The sequence below is a fragment of the Vigna unguiculata genome, chromosome 8, assembly GCF_037176805.1.
Source record: "Vigna unguiculata cultivar grain cowpea cultivar isolate G323 ecotype 2 chromosome 8, ASM3717680v1, whole genome shotgun sequence".
Taxonomy (NCBI): domain Eukaryota; kingdom Viridiplantae; phylum Streptophyta; class Magnoliopsida; order Fabales; family Fabaceae; genus Vigna; species Vigna unguiculata.
Window position 1 is genome coordinate 2,385,437 of NC_140799.1, and position 20,684 is coordinate 2,406,120.

A 20,684-nucleotide genomic window follows, 5' to 3' on the forward strand; every position below is an offset into this window, starting at 1 on the left:
TTTCTGTTTTTAACAGAACCCGTTATTCTTTTCTACTCTGTATAAAAGGCTTGCTCCTTTCATTCAATAAAACACAGTCTCACAATTTACTCTTACTCTCTCGTGTCTGCTCCAATAGAAGTGGCATTAGAGCCTAGTTTCATTTCTGGGACGTTTGGCTTCAAGATTTCAAGGTTGAAGAAAGCAGTGAAGAGCAGACAACACAGTAGGGGAATCAAGACTCATTTTCTTGATCAGTTGTGGGTGAAGAATGGCTGGTGACGACAATCATATTACCTCATCAAATCTTCCAATTCTTATAGAGAAAAATTGGGACAGATGGAGCACTCAAATGAAGGTGTTGTTCAGGTTTCAAGACGTCAGTGATGTGGTAGAAGGACAGTAAGGCATTGATGATAACCACTTTGAAAAGATTCAGAATGCGAATACTACAAAGGAAGCCTGGGATATCTTAATTCGAAGTCATGCGTGAGGGGAAAAGATCAAGAAAGTAAAACTCCAAACCCTGAGAAAGCAGTATGAGTTACTGTAGATGGGGGAAGGTGACAGAATCAGTGAATACTTTACCAAGGTACTCACGATCACTAATCAGATGAAGGGTCTTGGTGAGTCAATATCTGATCTTAAGATTGTTGAAAAGGTTATGAGATCGTTGCCACGAAAATTCAATTTTATTGCAGTGGCAATCGAAGAGTCTAAAGACTTATCACAAATGAAGATCGAGGAACTCCAAAGTTCCTTGGAAGCACATGAGATGCGGCTGCTGATTGACGCAGATAATGTTGAGCAGGCTTTGAAAACACACCATTCCACGAAAAATAAGAAGAAGTGGAAAGGTAAGCAAGCAAAAGGAGAAAATAAGTCTGGCAAGACTACTCAAGATTACTATGACAGGTCAGATACAACAAAAGGGAGTGCAAGAACAGAAAAGTATCAGAACCATCACAAGAAGAAAGATAAAAGAAGCCTCGAGTGCTTCAACTGTCACAAGATGGGTCACTATGCCTCTGAATGTTATGCTGACAAGAAGAAAAAGAAGCATCGAGATAAAGAAGCTCATATGGCACAGGAAGATTATGATTATGATTCTTCCGAAACCTTAACCTTGATGGTAACCACTACAACAAGAAGTGTGAATTCACAAGAGAAGTCATGGTACTTAGATTCAGGATGCTCGAATCATATGACTTGTCATAGAGAGTGGCTTATCAACTTTGATGCAGAGAAAAAGAGTAAGGTGACATTTGCTGACGACAATACCTTGAAAGTTGAGGGGGCTGAAGATGTAGTCATCTTAAGGATAGATGGTTCAAAAGCTGTGATATCAAATGTGTTGTTTGTATCAGAGATGAAATGTAATCTCCTTAGCATAGGTCAATTGGTGCAGAAGGGGTTTACTGTAGTAATGGGAAATTATGGCAAAATTGAGTTGTTTGATGTTAACAAGAATCTAATTTTGAGAAGCAAGATCTCAAAAAATAGAACCTTCCAAGTTAACATGAAGGCTGTTGATGCGCAATGCCTATCTGCAATCAAGAAGGATGACAAGAGTTGGCTATGGCATCTTAGGTATGGCCATTTGAATTTCAGAAGTCTAAAGCAATTCTGTGAGAAGAATATGGTTTCTGGGATTGGTGATATAGACTTACCAGAGAATGTCTGTGAGATTTGCTTGGCTGGAAAGCAAACCAGAAGACCATTCCAGACTAACATGAAGATGAGAGCCACAAAATGCTTGGCAGTGGTGTACTCAGATGTATGTGGACCTTTCGAGGTTCCCTCATTGGGTGGAAATAGGTATTTCATTACCTTCGTAGATGAGTATAGTAGAATGATTTGGTTGTATGTGATCAAAATGAAGAGTGAGGCGTTTGAAGTCTTCTTGAAGTTCAAAGCTAAAGTCGGCAGGGAGAGTGGAAAATTGTTGAAAACACTCAGAACAGATAGGGGAGGAGAATTCACCTCTAACAGATTTGAAAGTTATTGTTAAGCTAATGGGATTATGCATGAGGTTACAACACCCTACACACCACAACATAATGCTCTTGCGGAAAGAAGAAACCGGACAATCTTGAACATGGTAAGAATCTTGCTGAAAGAAAAAAAACTGCCACATAAATTGTGGGGTGAAGCAGCTTCCACTGCTGTTTACATCCTTAATAGATGTCCTACAAAGGTGTTGAAAAGTGAAGTACCTTTGAAGGTGTGGTCTGGAGTAAAACCTGCAGTTGGGCATCTTAAGGTTTTTGGGTCATTGGCTTTTAAGCACATACCTGACCAGAAGAGAACCAAGTTGCAGGATAAAAGTAAAGCAATGGTCTTCATTGGATATCATCCTATAGGAGCATATAAGCTCTTTGATCCAAACCAAGAGAAGATGGTCCTGAGCAGAGATATATTGGTACTAGAAGACCAAAGTTGGGACTGGGAGACCAAACAAACTAGCTTAAAGAAGTGCACAATTGATAGTGTAACACTGACAGAATCTGTAACAGGTGAAACTACACCAGAAGCAGTCACAACAGGAAATATCAGCAGGGCACAAGATGTTGTGACTCAAAGGTCACAAAGGGAGAGAGTAGTGCCACACAGGTTTGTTGACTTTGAAATGGTTTCCGACGAACAGGTTAATGATGATGGAGATTTAGTGCACATAGCACTAATGGCAGGAGCTGAACCAATTAATGAGAAAGAAGTTGTGACACAACCAGTCTGGAGAGATGCGATGCATGAGGAGCTCAAGTCAATAGAGAAAAATGAGACCTGGAAATTAGTGGATCTTCTAACCAAGAAGCATTGCATAGGTGTAAAGTGGGTGTTCAAACAGAAGTTGAACCCTGACAGGTCAATCTCCAAGCACAAGGCAAGGCTTGTTGCGAAGGGATTTCTCCAGTGGCAAGGAGTGGACTTTTCTAAAGTGTTTGCTCCAGTGGCTCGAACAGAGACTATAAGAGTGGTTGTAGCAGTTGCATGTGAGAGAAACTGGCCATTATTCCAGCCCGACGTTAAGTCCTCATTTTTGCATGGACCTTTAGAGGAGGAGGTTTATGTTCAGCAACCTCCCGGATTCATGGTAAAGGGGAAGGAGAATCAGGTCTACAAACTACAAAAGGCCTTGTATGGATTAAGACAAGCCCCTAGAGCTTGGAATAAAAGGATCGATTCTTTCTTGCTTGATCTTGGATTCACTAAGTGCATTGTTGAACATGGTGTGTACGTAAAAGAAAACACAGAAGGAGGTTTGATAATCATATGTCTTTATGTTGATGATCTACTCGTGACTGGGTCAAACATTAAAGACATTGAACAGTTCAAGAAGACAATGGAGGCCGAATTCGAGATTACGGATCTAGGAAGATTGAGCTATTTTCTTGGAATGGAGTTCACCTACACTGCTGCAGGAATGGTCATGCATCAAAAAAAATATGTTGGAAATATATTAAATAGATTTAATATGATCTCATGTAATGCGGTGATGAGCCTCATTGAGGTTAACTTGAGATTAACCAAGGATGAATCAGGAGATGTAGTGAATGAGACAAAGTTCAAACGTATTGTTGGTTCTTTGTGGTATTTGTGCAACAACAGACCAGATTTGACTTATAGTGTGGGATTGATAAGCAGATTCATGAGCAATCCAAAGAAGTCACACATGCTAGCAGCCAAGAGATTGTTGAGATACATCCAAGGCACAACAGATTATGGGATATTATTTCCTATCGGACAGTAGAAATCAGAACTGAAGCTAATAGGGTACGTTGATTTAGATTACAGTGGTGATTTGGTGGAAAAGGAAGAGCACCTCAGGGTATTTGTTTTCGCTGAACGATGCTCATGTCTCATGGTGTTCCAAGAAACAGTCGGTGGTAGCTCTGTCCAGTTGCGAGGCAGAATATATATCGGGAAGTCTTGCAGCATGCCAATGAGTTTGGCTTGGAGAATTATTAAAGGAACTAAAGATCAGTACAAAAGCACCTATGGAGCTGAGAATTGATAACGTATCTGCCATAAACTTGTCTAAAAATCCTGTGAGTCATGGCAGAAGCAAACACATAGAAGTAAAATATCACTTCTTGAGAGACATGGTGAATAAAGGGAGAATTTCTGTGAAATATTGCAAGTCAGAGTTACAATTAGTAGATGTTTTCACAAAAGCATTGAAGATTGAGAGATTTGAAGACTTAAAGAGGAGAGTTGGAGTTGTATCTATTAAACACTTGACTTAAGGAAGAGTGTTAGTTTGTTTGTTAGTTTGTAAACAATATTAAGTCAAGTATTCTGTTATTTCTGTTTTTAACAAAACCCGTTATTCTTTTCTACTCTGTATGAAAGGCTTGCTCCTTTCATTCAATAAAACACAGTCTCACAATTTACTCTTACTCTCTCGTGTCTGCTCCAATAGAAGACCTTATTCGAAATTTTAAAAATAGTTGCACCACTTTCGTAATTATGAATTCAAATTACACCACATTTTTGTAAAAAAGTCAACATGACTATAATTTTTCTTAATTTCAGCTCAGGTATTAATGGGCTCTTATTTTTGGTTGAATTTATTGTACAGGCATATTTGAGTTTAATATCAAACATTGATATTATAATAATCATTATTATGGTTGATAAGTGTGGATTGATTTATTTTATTTGATGATTAATTCTTCAAATTTAATTATGAATTGTATCATTAAATATGTTGCTAAAAACACTTATATATTTAAAAAACAAGAAAATTCAATTCAATTATTCTTCATTAAGATTGAATTAAATTAGATTTTAAAAATTAGAAAAATGCACTAAATTATATACGTTTGAAAATTTTGAAAATGAAATAAATATATTTTCACATAAAATAATTAATAGTTCATCTGAAAACTTTTAGTTAGTTTCCAAGTTATTATTATTATTATTATAAGTTGTGATGACCTTAAATTTAAAAGGGTTTAATTAAATGGCTTAAATAGTAGTTTGGTCCTAGTTTTCGTTCGGTTTTTTCAATGTGGTTCTACTCTTGTTTTTTTTTTTTTTCAATTTGATCCTAATATTGGTAATTTTTTTTCAATTTGGTCCTTTACGCTAACACCGTTAAAATAGTTAACGGATGTGAACAGTAACCGCCACGTGTCATTTTGTGTTTTTTTTTTTAATTTTTTTAATTTCTTTTTATTTTAAAAAAATGTACACGTGTCAAACTCATATCATGCCACGTGTCATTTTTGTGATTTTTTAATTTTTTTTAATTTTTTTTAATTTAAAAAAAAACACGTGTCAAACTAATATCTTGCCACGTGTCAGAGTCAGTTTTTTATATTCAATTTGGTCTCAATATTCGTTAATTGTTTTCAATTTGGTCCTATTTTTTTTTTTTTAAATTTAACAATTTTGTCCTCTCCAAATTGAGACAAAATTTAATATGTATATATTAAAATGCATAATTTTGTTAAGTATTTTTAATTTAGAATTAGAGTTAGTTTAAAATTAAAACGAAAAAAAAACAACAACACTATTAATTTAAAATTTTAAGAGGTTAAAAATATTTAATTTTAAACCAACTCTAATTTTAAATTAAAAATATTTAATAAAAATATGTATTTTGATGAGAATATCCATGTAACATTTATATACAAATTATATTTTGTCTTTGGAGAGAAACAAAAATATTAAATTAAAAAAAATTAAGACCAAATTGAAAACAAATAACGAATATTAGGATGAATATTAGGATCAAATCTATTATATATTAAGAAAAGAAGATACCACCAAAATTACTATATTACCTATTCTCTTTTATTGACAAGTGTCCTAAAAATCTCTGTTTTAGTCATTTTAAAACTTTGGGTTCAAATCCTACTAAAAGTATCTGGGTTCAAATCATACTAAAGCCAATTTATTTTTATTTTTTCATTTATTTATAATTTCAACTACAATATTAATTATTAATAGTATTATCATTACAAATAATATTTATAATAATATTTATTAAAATATATAATAGATTATTATTAAAATAATATTTATCATAATATTTATTAAAATATATAATAGGTTATAATATTTATAATAGATTATTAATATATAATTGATAATAAATATTATTATTATAATAATATTAATTAAAATATATAATAGATTATAATATTTATAATAGATTATTAATATATAATTGATAATAAATATTATTATTGTTATTATCAACTCTAACTATAATTATAATAATAACAATAATTATTAACTATAATAATAATTATTATTGATTATAATAATTATTTCTATTATTATTTTATTAATAATTTTCAATAAATATTATTTGTAATAATAATAAATATTATTATTGTTATTATCAACTTTAAATATAATTATAATAATAATAATTATTATTATTATTAACTATAATTATTATTATTATTGATTATAATATTATTTCTATTATTATTTTATTAATAATTTTCAATAAATATTATTTGTAATAATAATAAATATTATTATTGTTATTATCAACTCTAAATATAATAATTATTATTATTATTATTATTATTAACTATAATAATAATTATTATTGATTATAATATTATTTCTATTATTATTTTATTAATAATTTTCAATAAATATTATTTATAATAATAATAAATATTATTATTGTTATTATCAACTCTAAATATAATAATAATAATAAATTATTATTATTATTGATTATAATATTATTTCTATTATTATTTTATTAATAATTTTCCATAAATATTATTTGTAATGATAATAAATATTATTATTGTTATTATCAACTCTAATTATAATTATAATAATAATTATTATTATTAACTATAATTATTATTGTTAATTATAATAATTACTTCTATTATTATTTTAATAATAGATTTCCATTCGTTTTTATTGATACCTATACATAATTAGGCTTATTTGTATACATAATAGATTGTTTAATAATAGAATTGTTTAACTACCCAATACTCACACCCCAAGTAACTTATGGACTACAAAGTTCAACTGCCAAATTCACAAAAAATAACTTTTTTTTTAAAGCTTTCTAATTAATCTACCATCTCTAACACTATCAACTCAAATAACATAGAACAAAAATTTAGGCAAGCATTCTTTTTTTTTTTGTTTATTTATATTTTTGTGGATTGCTTAACTACCCAATACCCACACCCCACGTAACTTATGGACTACAAAGTTCAACCGCCAAATCCAAAAAAGAAATTGACTTTTTTTAAAGCTTTCCAATTAATCTACCTTCTCTAACACTTTCAACTCAGATAGCAGAGAATAAAAATTTAGGCAAGCATTCTTCTTCTTTTCTTTTGGGTAAGCATCGAAGCTGTTTCTTTGTTCTTTTATTATATACAATAATTTCCTTTTTTTGATGAGTAAGTTCAATGTACGTCGATTACTGCATCATATTTATTTTTTTATTAGCTATCACCTTAATTTGTTTGCACACTGAAATAGGACCAGAGTCATGCAACACTTCTGTATGGGAAGAATCCATTAGTATATCCTAAATAATATAGAAAAATTAATAGTTTGAAAAAAAATACAATGTCACATAAATAATTGCTAAAGTTTTACGGTTAGCTCTGAAGCTGTACCACAAGTTTACTCCTCCTCCATTGGAATAGGACCAGAGTCATGCAACACTTTTGTATGAGAAGAATCCTCATTAGTATAACCTAAATAATATAGAAAAATTAATAGTTTGAAAAGAAAAATACAATGTCACAGACTTACACAATTGTCTAAAGGGAACAAGACTGCACCTCACCAAATGATACAATCACTTAATAATCTGTTGTCAAAGGAATTCAATATGCACAATCAGATTTATTAATTATTAATGCACTATGTAATCATAAGCATGTTTATGCAAGCCAGTGGCACATGAAGAAGAAAAATGAATCAACATTCACGTTATACTTAAGGCAAAACCATGTAATCATAACATGTCATTGTAAGACAACAAAATATTAGTATTACATACAAATGTACAAGCCTGCATGCAGTAGATGCCATTCTTTTTTTCTATCCAGAGCAAGGGTTTCAAATTTGGATTTTATTTTTTGCTTATTAATTTTCATTTCATGTATGTTATATTTTCTTACTTTTTTAGAAGTTGTGTTTGACTTTCTAATAATATAGTGTTTGATTTGTTTATAGTACATGGCCAAGAAATTTGATCTAATAAATGATATTGATGGCAAGCGAGAAACGTTAAAACTTGGTGTTAGAATAACTGATTTATGGATTGTTCAAAATCGTGATTCTACTAAGCATATTCAGATGATTCTGGTAGACCATAAGGTATATCATTATGATGCATTTATATAATATGTATTATGTATTATTCACAATCACTATTATGATGTATGTAGGGTAATGTCATACCTGCTTTTGTTAAGAAGGAAGATGTAGGGCTGTGGGAGGATAAATTGATCGAGGGTCAAACTTATGTTATGCACAATTTCAAAATCCTAAAGAACCAAGGACAATATAGAGTGTGTGAACACCCCTATAAATTAATGTTCATTGGTGCAACAACTATTAAGCCGCAAGAAATTGCAAATGTGCCTATGAGAGTGTACAATTTCAAAAGTATAAAGGAAATTGTAGATGGAACCTACTCTACTACTGATATCTTGATTGGTAAGCCTATATTATATTTCTCTACTTATTACCCATTACTCTAAACACGGTTATGTTATGCTAACTAATGAGTTTGGTGTCATGATTCTAAGATATAATTGGGGCTGTGGACAATGTTAAAAATAAACTCAACTCAAACTGTGTGTTCTTTAATGTCATGGATCTAAGGTAATTAATATTAGGTTTTTCAGAAATTGGAGCTGCAACAATAATTATTTAATGTGGTTTACTTCATGAATTTGTAGTGGTAGTGTCATTGGATGCACCCTATGGGATAACTATGCAACCAAATTTTTAAGCCATTGGAACGAAAAACAAAATTCTGATACAACAATAGTCATTTTGACTCAAGCAAAGATCAAAGCACCATCAGGTAATTCAATGTTTCATTCACTTATATATGAACAATGTTTCAATTACTTAAATAATTATTGAATTATAACATATGTTTAGGAACATGGCCTGTTTCAATATCTAACTCATGGCATGGGTCTAAGTTGTTTACGGATGATGATATACCAGAGATAAGGGAATTCAAGGAGAAATATATAGAGTATGTATGAATTTGTATTCTTATATTTATATTTATTGTACATGGGTCAATTAACATAATGAAGGGTGATAATTATATATATATATATATATATATATATATATATATATATATATATATATATATGTTAATGTATAATTATTTGTATGATATTTGGTAGAATGCCTTTGTCCGAGATTAGTCAAAGTCAGGATCAAACTCAAATGCCTACATCTTCCCAGTATAGCAAACAAGAAAGATTTATGTTTAAAGCGACAGTGAAAAGTATCTCAGAGATCAATGCCATAAAAGAGGTGTGTATGAAGTACATATTAATTATGATACATGATTTCAAATAATTAAGATTATTCTGACTTTTCTGTTGGCTTATTTTAATAGGAGATGACTTGTGTTACCGTGGGTACTACAATTAAATTTAATTTAAGTGATGATGGTTGGATTTATTTTGCATGCACGCACTGTAACAAAAAAACTAATCAAGTAGGTGCTTTCAAGTGCAATAAATGTGACAAATACAATGACAATCTTGTTCTCAAGTTAGTACATTAATATATTATGACAATTACTTAATTTAAAATCATATTTAAATACTATCATGTGAAATTAAATGTTATTAATAAATTTTACTCTTTAGGTACAAGTTGGAAGTTCAAGTTTGTTATGGAAAGGATTATGCTAACTTTGTTCTTTGGGATCAAGATTGTGCATCGATTATCGGAATGTCAACAACAAATTTGAGAAAGTCTATGATTGAGGTTATTAGCCTACCTTTTAACTTTTGTTGTTTATATATAAATATTTACAATATACTAAAACTATTTCTATTTACTAACATCTTTATATTTTAACTTTAGGTTGGTGAGGATGATCCTAAATGCTTTCCAAATGATTTAGATGTAATTTTGGGGTGTACTTTGGCATTTAAGGTTAAAGTTCAATCACGGAGCAAATCTATGTCAGTTATGAAAGTTTCTAATGATGTTGAAATTATTGAGGAAATTAAAGGTCAACTCCAACCTGAACAGGTATAATGACTATCACATTTTTATCATAACATTTTATGAAATATATATCATATATAATATTATTTTAATTCTATACTGCCATTAGTATATGTATTATGAAAATCTAATATAATAATTTCTTCTTCTTATTTCAGCATAGTGGACAATTGAGTGAAATTTATGATTTAGGAGCTGATACAGAAACCTGTATTGTAAGTATATTGATATATCGTTTTTATTTCCTCTTTATTACATCATATAATAGGACCTTATATATATTCTTTACTTTTGTAGGAAAGTTTTTGTGGATCAACAAATCATGATCCAAATACATCATTTTCTGTAACTCCATGCAAGAGATTGTGTTCAGATATTGACAATGATAATCAATTATCACAAGAATTAAAAAATGCTCAAATGTCAACTACCAAGATGAGCAAGACAGTCAAAAAGGAGAAAAATTAAATTATGAGAAGGGTTATCTTTGTTATGGTTATGTTTTGTACTTTTTAAATTATGAGTAAGATTATCTTTGTTATGGTTGTGTTTTACTTTTTGAATGACCAACATATTATTTTAAATACAAGTATTTTGTGGATAAAATATTAGTCGTTTATTCTTGAATGGTAAAAATACAACAAGATTGATTTCAAGTATTAGTCATGAATAAAGTTTAAAATTAAAAAAAATAATTACCTTTTAGCAAGATATTTTATTTGACACAGAATGTATTCTTTTAGCAAGATATTTTATTTGACACGGAAGGAGATTTAATAATTAGCAAAGTAAATTTCCTTTCCAGCTAATAGGGGTGCAAAAAGATAATATTCATTCCAGTGTTGCATACAACAGTTGTTACTTAATCAATCATAATCTTAAGTATTAAACTGCACACATAATCTTAAGTATACCTGGAGCATAAGCTTCCTAATTCCCAAAACAAAACCAACGTCACTGTTTCCAATCCCAGTGGCAAATTCACCAAATGCTCCCGCAATACATGTTTAAGAATCAGTACATAAGAGAATCAATACACATCTCATGACAAAAACATGATATAAACTAGGCTAAATCAATACACATCTCACTCATAAAGAGAATCATCGATATAAAAAATGTTATAGGTGTTTATAAATTAAATGTAATTATCAACCATGTGTAAACGATCTATGCGTAATAGTCATAAAATTGTATACCAGTTCTGCATTCCTTAAACTCAATATTGGCCTCCAGAGTCACTTCTCATGAAATTAAATTGCAATTTAATATCAATATCATTAAGAAAGTGGAGAAAGATCACTTATTAGTAACTTAATAATAACCACCAACAAACTCGCTTCTTTGAATAAAATAATAATTATAGAAACACTAATCAAACGACAATAGTGACCTTCAACTGCCCATACTTATAAATTGCCCATTCCCATACTTATCAACTACCTATACTTTTAGCATCTTCTCACAAATTGGTCATATTATCAACTGCCATATTCAGTTATACAAGAGTGACCTCTACAAAAAGTTCACAATTCCTATATTCACTTTTTTTAATTAGTATTCAGTCCACTATCAACTATCATATGGAGAGAAGAAGAGTTACCTTTTTTCCTTTGTCCATTCAAAGAGTTTCAGATTTCAAATTCATCTTCTCTACCACTGTGAATTACAAAAATCAAAGAAAATTTGGGTAAGCATTTTTTCTCTCTTTGTTCAGAACAACAATTTCAAATTTTAGCTATCAATCAACATTGAATTATAAATTTATAATGCAAATATAACAATTTCAGACATTTTCAACTCTTTATGGACACCAGAAATAACATAAAGAAGCAATTATCTGCAAAGGCAAGGTTGAAAAGAAAGAATATTCTAATTGAAAAGAAAAATACAACTAAGAATGCGACAAAGTGTCCCAAACAACAAAAAATGAATTTGGACAGATCTCCTACAGAAAATGCATCTCAAGAAACAAAAACAGAAAACACTACAACATTTATTGGAGAAAGTCAATCAAATGCTTTTAATGGATTAGATGAAGTTCATAAATTTCAAAATTATCTTACTCCAACTGTCAGTGCTCAATCCCAAGGTAACTTACTCATATACATTAATTGTCATATGCATTATTGTTTCTATGATTACATTTATTATATATGTATAATTTTATCTCATGATGATGTTTTCACATATGAATAGATGAGACATTTGACAATAATTCTGGTGATGATGAAGAAGAAATACTTTCAAGAGAACAAATACAGAGCATAACAAATTCAAGTAAAAAATAAATCATTAGTTCATTACTTTGAAGTTAAGTTATATTCAATCATTTAATATAATTAGCTAAAACAAATTTCAAATCCTTTGAAGGTTATTCAGATATAGGCAATCCTATTTTCCAATGCCATCATTGCAAAGCTTATATGTGGTACCAGGAAAGAATAATGAAACATAGAAATGCTGCTAATCCAAAGTTTCAACTATGTTGTGGTAATGGCAAAGTTCAACTCCCACTCTTAAAAGAACCTCCATCTCTACTACAACATCTTCTATTTAGTAGTAACTTTGCAGATAGTAAGAATTACCAGCAAAACATCCGAGCATACAACATGATGTTTGCATTCACTTCCCCTGGGGCAAAGCTTGATAACTCATTCAACAATGGAAAAGGACCTCCAAATTTGAGAATACAAGGACAATCATGTCACATAATAGGAAGCTTATTACCACTGCCAGGACAACTACCTAAGTTTGCTCAACTATACATATATGACACTGAAAATGAAATACATAACAGAATGAAATTTTTAAGGTAAAATGCTCTTTTTAATTCTATACTTCTTCTAACCATTTCTCACTTTGTACATTATATGCTTAACACATAATGGTAAACAAAATAAAAGCATTAACTTTCGTCATAGTATGGTTGTTAACTATATTTTTATTTATGAATTCATATGTGTAATGGCAGGAACGAAAACAAGGTTGATGTTGAAATTGTAAGAAAGTTAAGAGATATGTTGGATGCTCATAATGTACATACAAAATCATTTCGGATGGCCAGAGATAGATATAAAGATCAACCATATCAAGATTTGAAACTAAGATTGATATCTGACAGGGCTAAAGATGGTCGTATATATAATATACCAAAGGTTTCAGAAGTAGCTGCACTGATAGTAGGTGATGTTGATACAACATCTCCTAGGGATATAATACTGGAAAATAGAAGTGGCAAGCTTCAAAGAATAAACGAATTGCATCCAAGTTACTTAGGATATCAATATCCCTTATTGTTTCCCTATGGAGAAGATGGCTATAGAGAAGATGTTGCCCATCGTGACCGCACACATAAAAAAAGAAATCGACTCACTATAAGAGAATGGTTTTATTTTCGAATTCAAACTAGACAATCAGAGGCAAGCACTGTGTTAAGATCTAAAAGGTTGTTCCAACAATTTGTGGTAGATGGATATATAATGGTAGAATCTGAGAGACTATCATTTGTCAGAAACAATCAATCTAAGTTGAGGGTTGATAAATATATTAATCTTTCCTAACCAACAACCAGTTCACATAATGAAGGAGCGGACAAAGGAAAAAGGGTTGTGCTTCCATCAACTTTTGTTGGTAGTAGAAGATTTATGGACCAACTGTATTTCGATGGAATGGCAATTTGTAGCCATGTTGGTTTTCCAGATCTATTTCTAACTTTTACTTGCAATCCAAATTGGCCAGAAATAACAAGATTATTGGAGGAATTGACTTTGACACCATCAGACCGTCCAGATATAATATCTAGAATTTTCAAAATTAAGTTTGATAAATTTCTGGAAGATTTGACTAAAAAACACGTGATGGGTAGAGTTATAGCATGTAAGTTTCAATGTTATATGTTATTCAAAGTAATTATTATAATGCATAATGTTTCTAACTAGAGCGTGTAATTTTCTTTGCAGACATGTATACCATTGAGTTCCAAAAACGTGGATTACCACATGCTCATCTACTTATTTTTTTGCATCCATCTAGCAAATATCCAAATCCAGAGGACATAGATAAAGTGATATCAGCTGAAATACCATGTTCCAAACAAAATCCCCAGTTGTATAATTGTGTGAAAGATCATATGCTTCACGGACCTTGTGGTATGTCTAATAAATCATCACCTTGCATGAAAAACGGAAGATGTTCTTGATTTTTTCCAAAAAAATTTCAAGAAATAACTGTCATAAACCAAGATGGTTTTGTTCATTATAGAAGAAGAGACAATGGTTGTAACATTGTTAAGAATGATATCACATTAGACAATCGTTTTGTAGTTCCTTATAATCCCATGTTGTTACTAAAGTATCAAGCACATATTAATGTTGAATGGTGTAATCAAAGTACTTCAATCAAGTACTTATTCAAATATATCAACAAAGGATATGACAGGATAACAGCTGCTATTGTTCCTAATGACACTCAAGCCAACTCATTATCTCAACCATTAGATGAGATCAAACAATATTTAGATTGTAGATACATCTCTCCATGTGAAGCATGTTGGCGAATATTTTCTTTTCCTATTCATGGAAGAAATCCAGCAGGAAAAACTTTTTTTCCATCTTGAAGGTGAGCACGGTGTATATTTTAAAGATGAAGATGACATTGATGACATAATTTCTAAACCAAGCGTTTCACAATCAATGTTTACAGCTTGGATGGAGTGCAACAAAACATTCCAAGAGGCAAGAAATTTAACATACACACAATTTGCTTCCAAGTTTGTTTATGTCAAGAAGAATAGATGTTGGAAACCTAGACAAAGAGGAAATACAATAGGAAGACTTATTTGGGTACCACCAAGTACTGGGGAGCTTTTTTATTTACGGAGGATGCTAACAGTCGTAAAGGGACCTTCGTCCTATGATGACATCAAAACTGTTGATAACATAACATATCCCACATTTAGAGAAGCTTGCTTTGTTTCAGGATTCTTAGCCGATGATAGAGAATATATTGAAGCTATTAAAGAAGCAAAGGACTGGGGTTCAGGACATTATCTTAGAAAGTTGTTTGTAACTATATTATTGTCTAATTGTGTCAATAATCCACAACTATTTTGGCAAAAGACTTGGGAATGGCTTTCAGATGACATTCAATATAATCAAAGAAAAATAGCGAGATTGCCAGGTACAAAAACTCTTATACTCTTGAGTTAAACATTTTTATATATTCCATGTACTAACCTATAACTTTTTTCTTTTATTTAGAATTGCATCTAACTGTTGACCAGCTACAAAATTTAACGTTGTTGGAGATAGAAAACCTTCTCCAAATAAACAGAAAGAGCTTGAAGGACTACCTATACATGCCTTATCCTAATGACTATGTTACAAGTCATTTAGGAAATAGATTAATTTATGTTGAACTTGATTATAACATTGAGGATCAAAAACATCAGTTTCAATCAAACTTCAACTTGCTTACTGGTAATAATAATACATTGCAAATATCCTATATTACCTACTAAATTACTTTATTATAGTAATATAGACTAATATTAATTTACTTTTCACAAACTATATAGATGAGCAACGACAAATTTTTGAGAAGATAATGCATGCAGTGACAAGTAAAAAAGGAGCTATATTCTTCCTATATGGCTATGGTGGGATAGGAAAAACATTCATGTGAAAAACATTGGCTTCAGCTTTGCGTAGTCAACGAAAAATTGTCTTAACAGTCGCATCAAGTGGAATTGCATCTCTATTGTTACTAGGAGGAAGAACGACGCATTCAAAATTTAAGATTCCAGTACCAACACTAGATACCTCAGTTTGTAATATCCAACAAGGAAGTGAGGTTTCTGAATTATTACAGAAGGCTGAGTTAATTATATGGGATGAGGCACCAATGGCACATAAATTCTGTTTCGAAGCACTAGACAGAACATTGAATGATATAATGAGAAAAGAAAATAAATCTAACTCTGTATTTGGTGGAAAAGTAATAGTTTCTGGAGGTGATTTCAGGCAAATTCTACATGTTATTCCTAGAGGAAACAAATCAGATATTGTTCATGCAACAATTAATGCTTCCTATCTTTGGGACCAATGTCAGATATTAACACTGACAAAGAATATGCGTTTATTGCAAAACGGGTTACAAAAATCCAATGCAAGACAAATTCAAGAATTCTCTGAATGGATAGTGAAACTCGGAGATGGTAAATTATTTGAACCTAATGATGGCATAGCTGAAATACAAATCCCGCCAGAATTGCTAATCACAAACTTTGTTGATCCTGTTGAAGCGATAGTTGCAAGTACTTATCCAGAATTAATTGAAAACTTCAGAGATCTTAATTTCTTACAATGCAGGGCAATATTGGCTAGCAGAATTGAAACAGTTGATCAAATCAATGACTATGTTTTATCATTAATACCTGGTACTTTTACATGACATATCCTAAAATTTATTTTATTTAATGATATACATATTTATAAAATAGTATTCCATATCAATCTTTTATTGACTATTTTTGCAGGAGAACAAAAGGAGTATCTTATCTCTGATATAATAGACAATTCTGAAGGAATAGAAGCCGATGCTTTTGATCAAATTACTCCAGAGTTTTTAAATTCATTAACCACATCAGGTATTCCAAACCATAAACTTAAGTTGAAAATTGGAACACCAATAATGCTCTTGAGGAACTTGGATCAAACTCAAGGTTTATGTAATGGAAGTAGATTGATAATAACAAGGCTAGCAAATCATGTTATTGGTGCAAAAGTTATCACAGGAAGCACAAGTGGTGATGAAATATATATTCCGCGAATGTCTATGTCTCCATCACAATCACCATGGCCTTTTAAACTTATTAGAAGACAATTTCCTATCATGGTATCATATGCTATGACAATAAACAAATCCCAAGGTCAATCTTTAGCTTCAGTGGGACTATATTTACCAACACCAGTTTTTAGCCATGGACAATTGTATGTTGCTGTGTCTAGGGTTCAAAGCAAATATGGATTAAAGATTCTTATTCATGACAACAACAAAAGGGCTTTGGACTCTACAACTAATGTGGTTTTCAAAGAAGTTCTCCAAAATTTATAGCAAGTAAGTACACACCAATAACTAAACTAATCTTGCATAGTGTAACACTAATATAACTTGATTGACATTTTCTGTTCTACAGGTACAGAATTTTAAACAACTTCAACATTTACCAACATCCAACAAACACTACATGATGCTCTTCTATTCAACCTTAGGTTATTTTATTCACATCATTAGACTATTTATGGCTGTCTTTCAAATCTCTTGCTCATGAATCTTTGTTTGGTTTATATATACTTACCATTTACCATGTCTTATGCCTATTCAAACTTAAAGATCCCCTTATTCTAATATGTGTAAAAATATTAAATAAAAATTAATATAATTATTGTCAATAAAATAACAGTAATATAGTAATAAAATAAAAATAAAATATATTAATAAGTGAAAATTATGTTTTTTATACCTACCAACATCTTAATATTTTCTGAAAATTTGGAAAAAGTAGATTGATCGAAGCATATAAAAAATATATGAAAAGAACTTTACCAAAAAGAAACGATAAGAAGAATCGAGTAAATCAGAAATCAAAACCTGAGAATCCAATATAATAGACTTGCTTCCATTTATGATGTGTTCCCAGTTGCTGAAATCCAGATTTTTTGGATTGGGTGATTCTTTCAGCGACGTTTATTCGAGCAAGATGGGGCGACGTTTATTCGAGCAAGATGGGGGGAGGTGTTTTTCTTTTCACCTTTTTGAAGGGAGACCAAAAGATACGCATGATACGCAATTTGAATCTTTCAATTTTAATAATGAGATTTGAAAGCTGTTTATATATATATATATATATATATATATATATATATATATATATATATATATATATTTAAATTTACTATTTCACTTTTAATACAATTACTTTTATATACTTATACACTTAAATGTTTATATACCGTGACTTATTTTTATACACTTACATATTATAATTCTTAATGTAATATAAACTAAATTTAACGTAGTGTTATACAGATTTTAAGCAATATGAAGATTATTATGTCACAAATTATTATTATTTTTTATTTCTTTCCAAAATCTCATTTAATAAACTATATATTATAAATAGAATTTAATATAATACAATACAAAATTTCATATAAATAATTATTTCTAAAATTACTAATACCAAATTAGTATTATTAAATTATAACAAATATTTACTATTAATATCAACTAAATTACTCTTAATAAAAACTAGCGAACACACAGTCGCTGTTGTGTTTGCATTTTTTAATTTTTAAGAAATTTAAGTTAAGATTAATAATAAATATATAATTAATTTTTAAAATAGTTGTTAAATATAAAATTAAAAAAGAATATATGTATAAAAAAATTAAAATAATGGTTTAAAACAAAAGAGTGTTTTAGAATAATAGTTAAAAGTAAATTATTTATAAAATAATTAATTTTTAAAGTAATTAAGGGTAAAACTGGTATTATAAAATGTAGACACAAAAGATGAAATCTTTTATATATTATTATAGATTATAACATACAAAGCCTATATCATACAACTAAAACTCACATATTAAAGTTATCAGCAGGATTGACTGTTCTAACTCCTCTTAAAAGGACTTTGATATTATATATTATATATTATCACAAAACCAAATCGATACAAAGAGTCAAAACTTAGTTGATGCTACAAAAATACAATACACAACAAAGCCTTAAGTGCTATAACCCGGTTTAAATACAATTAAGAAAAAATAGGCTTAACAAAAATTATAGAAATAAAACAATAAAGAATAAATCATCCATCAAACAAACAGGGTAAACGACTCTAACTCCTTCAGCGGAATTTGACATTATTGCATACTAAATTGATACCAAGACCCTAAATTCAGTTGAAGCTCTAAGACACAAATAGCAAAAGCCTTGCAACCCAATTAAAATAACTAAGCAGAATCAACAACCTCAACAGAACAAAAACCCAAAACCATGGATCAGAACAAATATTCTAGCAATGAAATTCATGCTGAAATTTACCAACAACAAGATCAAAGAATAGGATTCTTTTTTACCCCAAACGTTACAAGAAACCAAAACAAGATTGATTGTTCTAACTCCTTTTAAAAGGACTTTGATATTATATATTATATATTATCACAAAACCAAATCGATACAAAGAGTCAAAATTAGTTGATGATACAAAAATACAATACACAACAAAGCCTTAACTGCTATAACCCAGTTTAAATACAATTAACAAAAAATAGGCTTAACAAAAAATATAGAAATAAAACAATAAAGAAATCATCCATCAAACAAACAAGGTAAACGACTCTAACGCCTTCAATGGAATTTGGCATTATCGCATACCAAATTGATACCAAGACGCTAAATTCAGTTGAAGCTCTAAGGCACAAATAGCGAAAGCCTTGCGACCCAATTATCATAAAACTAAGCAGAACCAACAGCCTCAACAGAACCAAAAACCTAAAATTATGGATCACAACAAATATTCCAGCAACAAAATTCATGCCAAAATTTACCAACAACAAGATCAAAGAATAGGATTCTTTTTTACCCCAAACATCACAAGAAACCAAAACAAACACTAGGGCACGCACTCCATGAATCTAATTCAACCAAAAAACACCAAATCAAAGAAAGAAAAACGAAAAGGACATACTCTATTCTGGCCAATGACATCGACAATGACCACTAGCCTCCCATAGTCTTTGCCGTAGTTGATCTGAGCAACCCTTCCAATCTCAATGTACCTCTTGAAAATCTGCAACAAAGATCAAAAAAAAAACAAAAACAAATAAACATTATTTCATTAAAACTAGAAAATCCAGATGCAGAAACACACAAGGTAGATAGAAAGTGTTAAAGGGTTGATCAATGGAAACTCACCATTTTGGCTACCAGGATACTATGACGGCTGAAGTGATGAAAGAAGAAGTGAAGGTTTGAACTTAAGCTTTTGACGAGGATACAAATGACAAAACCCACATAATAATAATAATTATTATTCTAATTACTAGCGTCCACACATTAATATTATTAATATTATTATTATTATTCTAATTACTAGCCTCCACATATTAATAATAATAATAATTATTATTATTTTAATTACTAGCGACAGTGTCTGTATACACATTTTTTAAATATGCGTGATATTATATTAATAGGTATTTATAATATAATATTATTAAGTTAATATATAAAATAAAATTATATTTATTAAAAATAAAATGAAATATATAAAAAAATGAGAAAATAATTAATAATAAATAAATAATTTTTTTTATAAAAATAACGGTCAATTAAAATTATATTTATTAAAAATAAAATAAAATATATAAAAAAATATGAGAGAATAATTGTTGATAAATAAAGAAAAAAAT

The 20,684-nt window shown here is 30.0% G+C and overlaps 1 protein-coding gene and 1 long non-coding RNA gene across 2 annotated transcripts; one reads left to right on the plus strand and one right to left on the minus strand.

Annotated features, from left to right (window-relative positions):
- Positions 1 to 7,480: 7,480 nt before the first annotated feature.
- On the minus strand, positions 7,481 to 20,277 carry LOC114188229 (uncharacterized). The gene is made up of 4 exons (XR_014984222.1): positions 20,188 to 20,277; positions 19,961 to 20,062; positions 11,121 to 11,865; positions 7,481 to 7,682 (listed from the first exon to the last, which is right to left on the minus strand). It is a non-coding gene; the product is annotated as an uncharacterized LOC114188229 (long non-coding RNA).
- On the plus strand, positions 8,170 to 10,674 carry LOC146884025 (replication protein A 70 kDa DNA-binding subunit C-like). Its single transcript, XM_085665324.1, has 11 exons — positions 8,170 to 8,310; positions 8,382 to 8,652; positions 8,745 to 8,820; positions 8,898 to 9,025; positions 9,106 to 9,205; positions 9,366 to 9,498; positions 9,584 to 9,741; positions 9,840 to 9,960; positions 10,060 to 10,230; positions 10,365 to 10,421; positions 10,504 to 10,674. The coding sequence occupies exons 1-11, from the start codon at positions 8,170 to 8,172 to the stop codon at positions 10,672 to 10,674; spliced, it is 1,527 nt and encodes a 508-aa protein (XP_085521450.1).
- Positions 20,278 to 20,684: the final 407 nt, after the last annotated feature.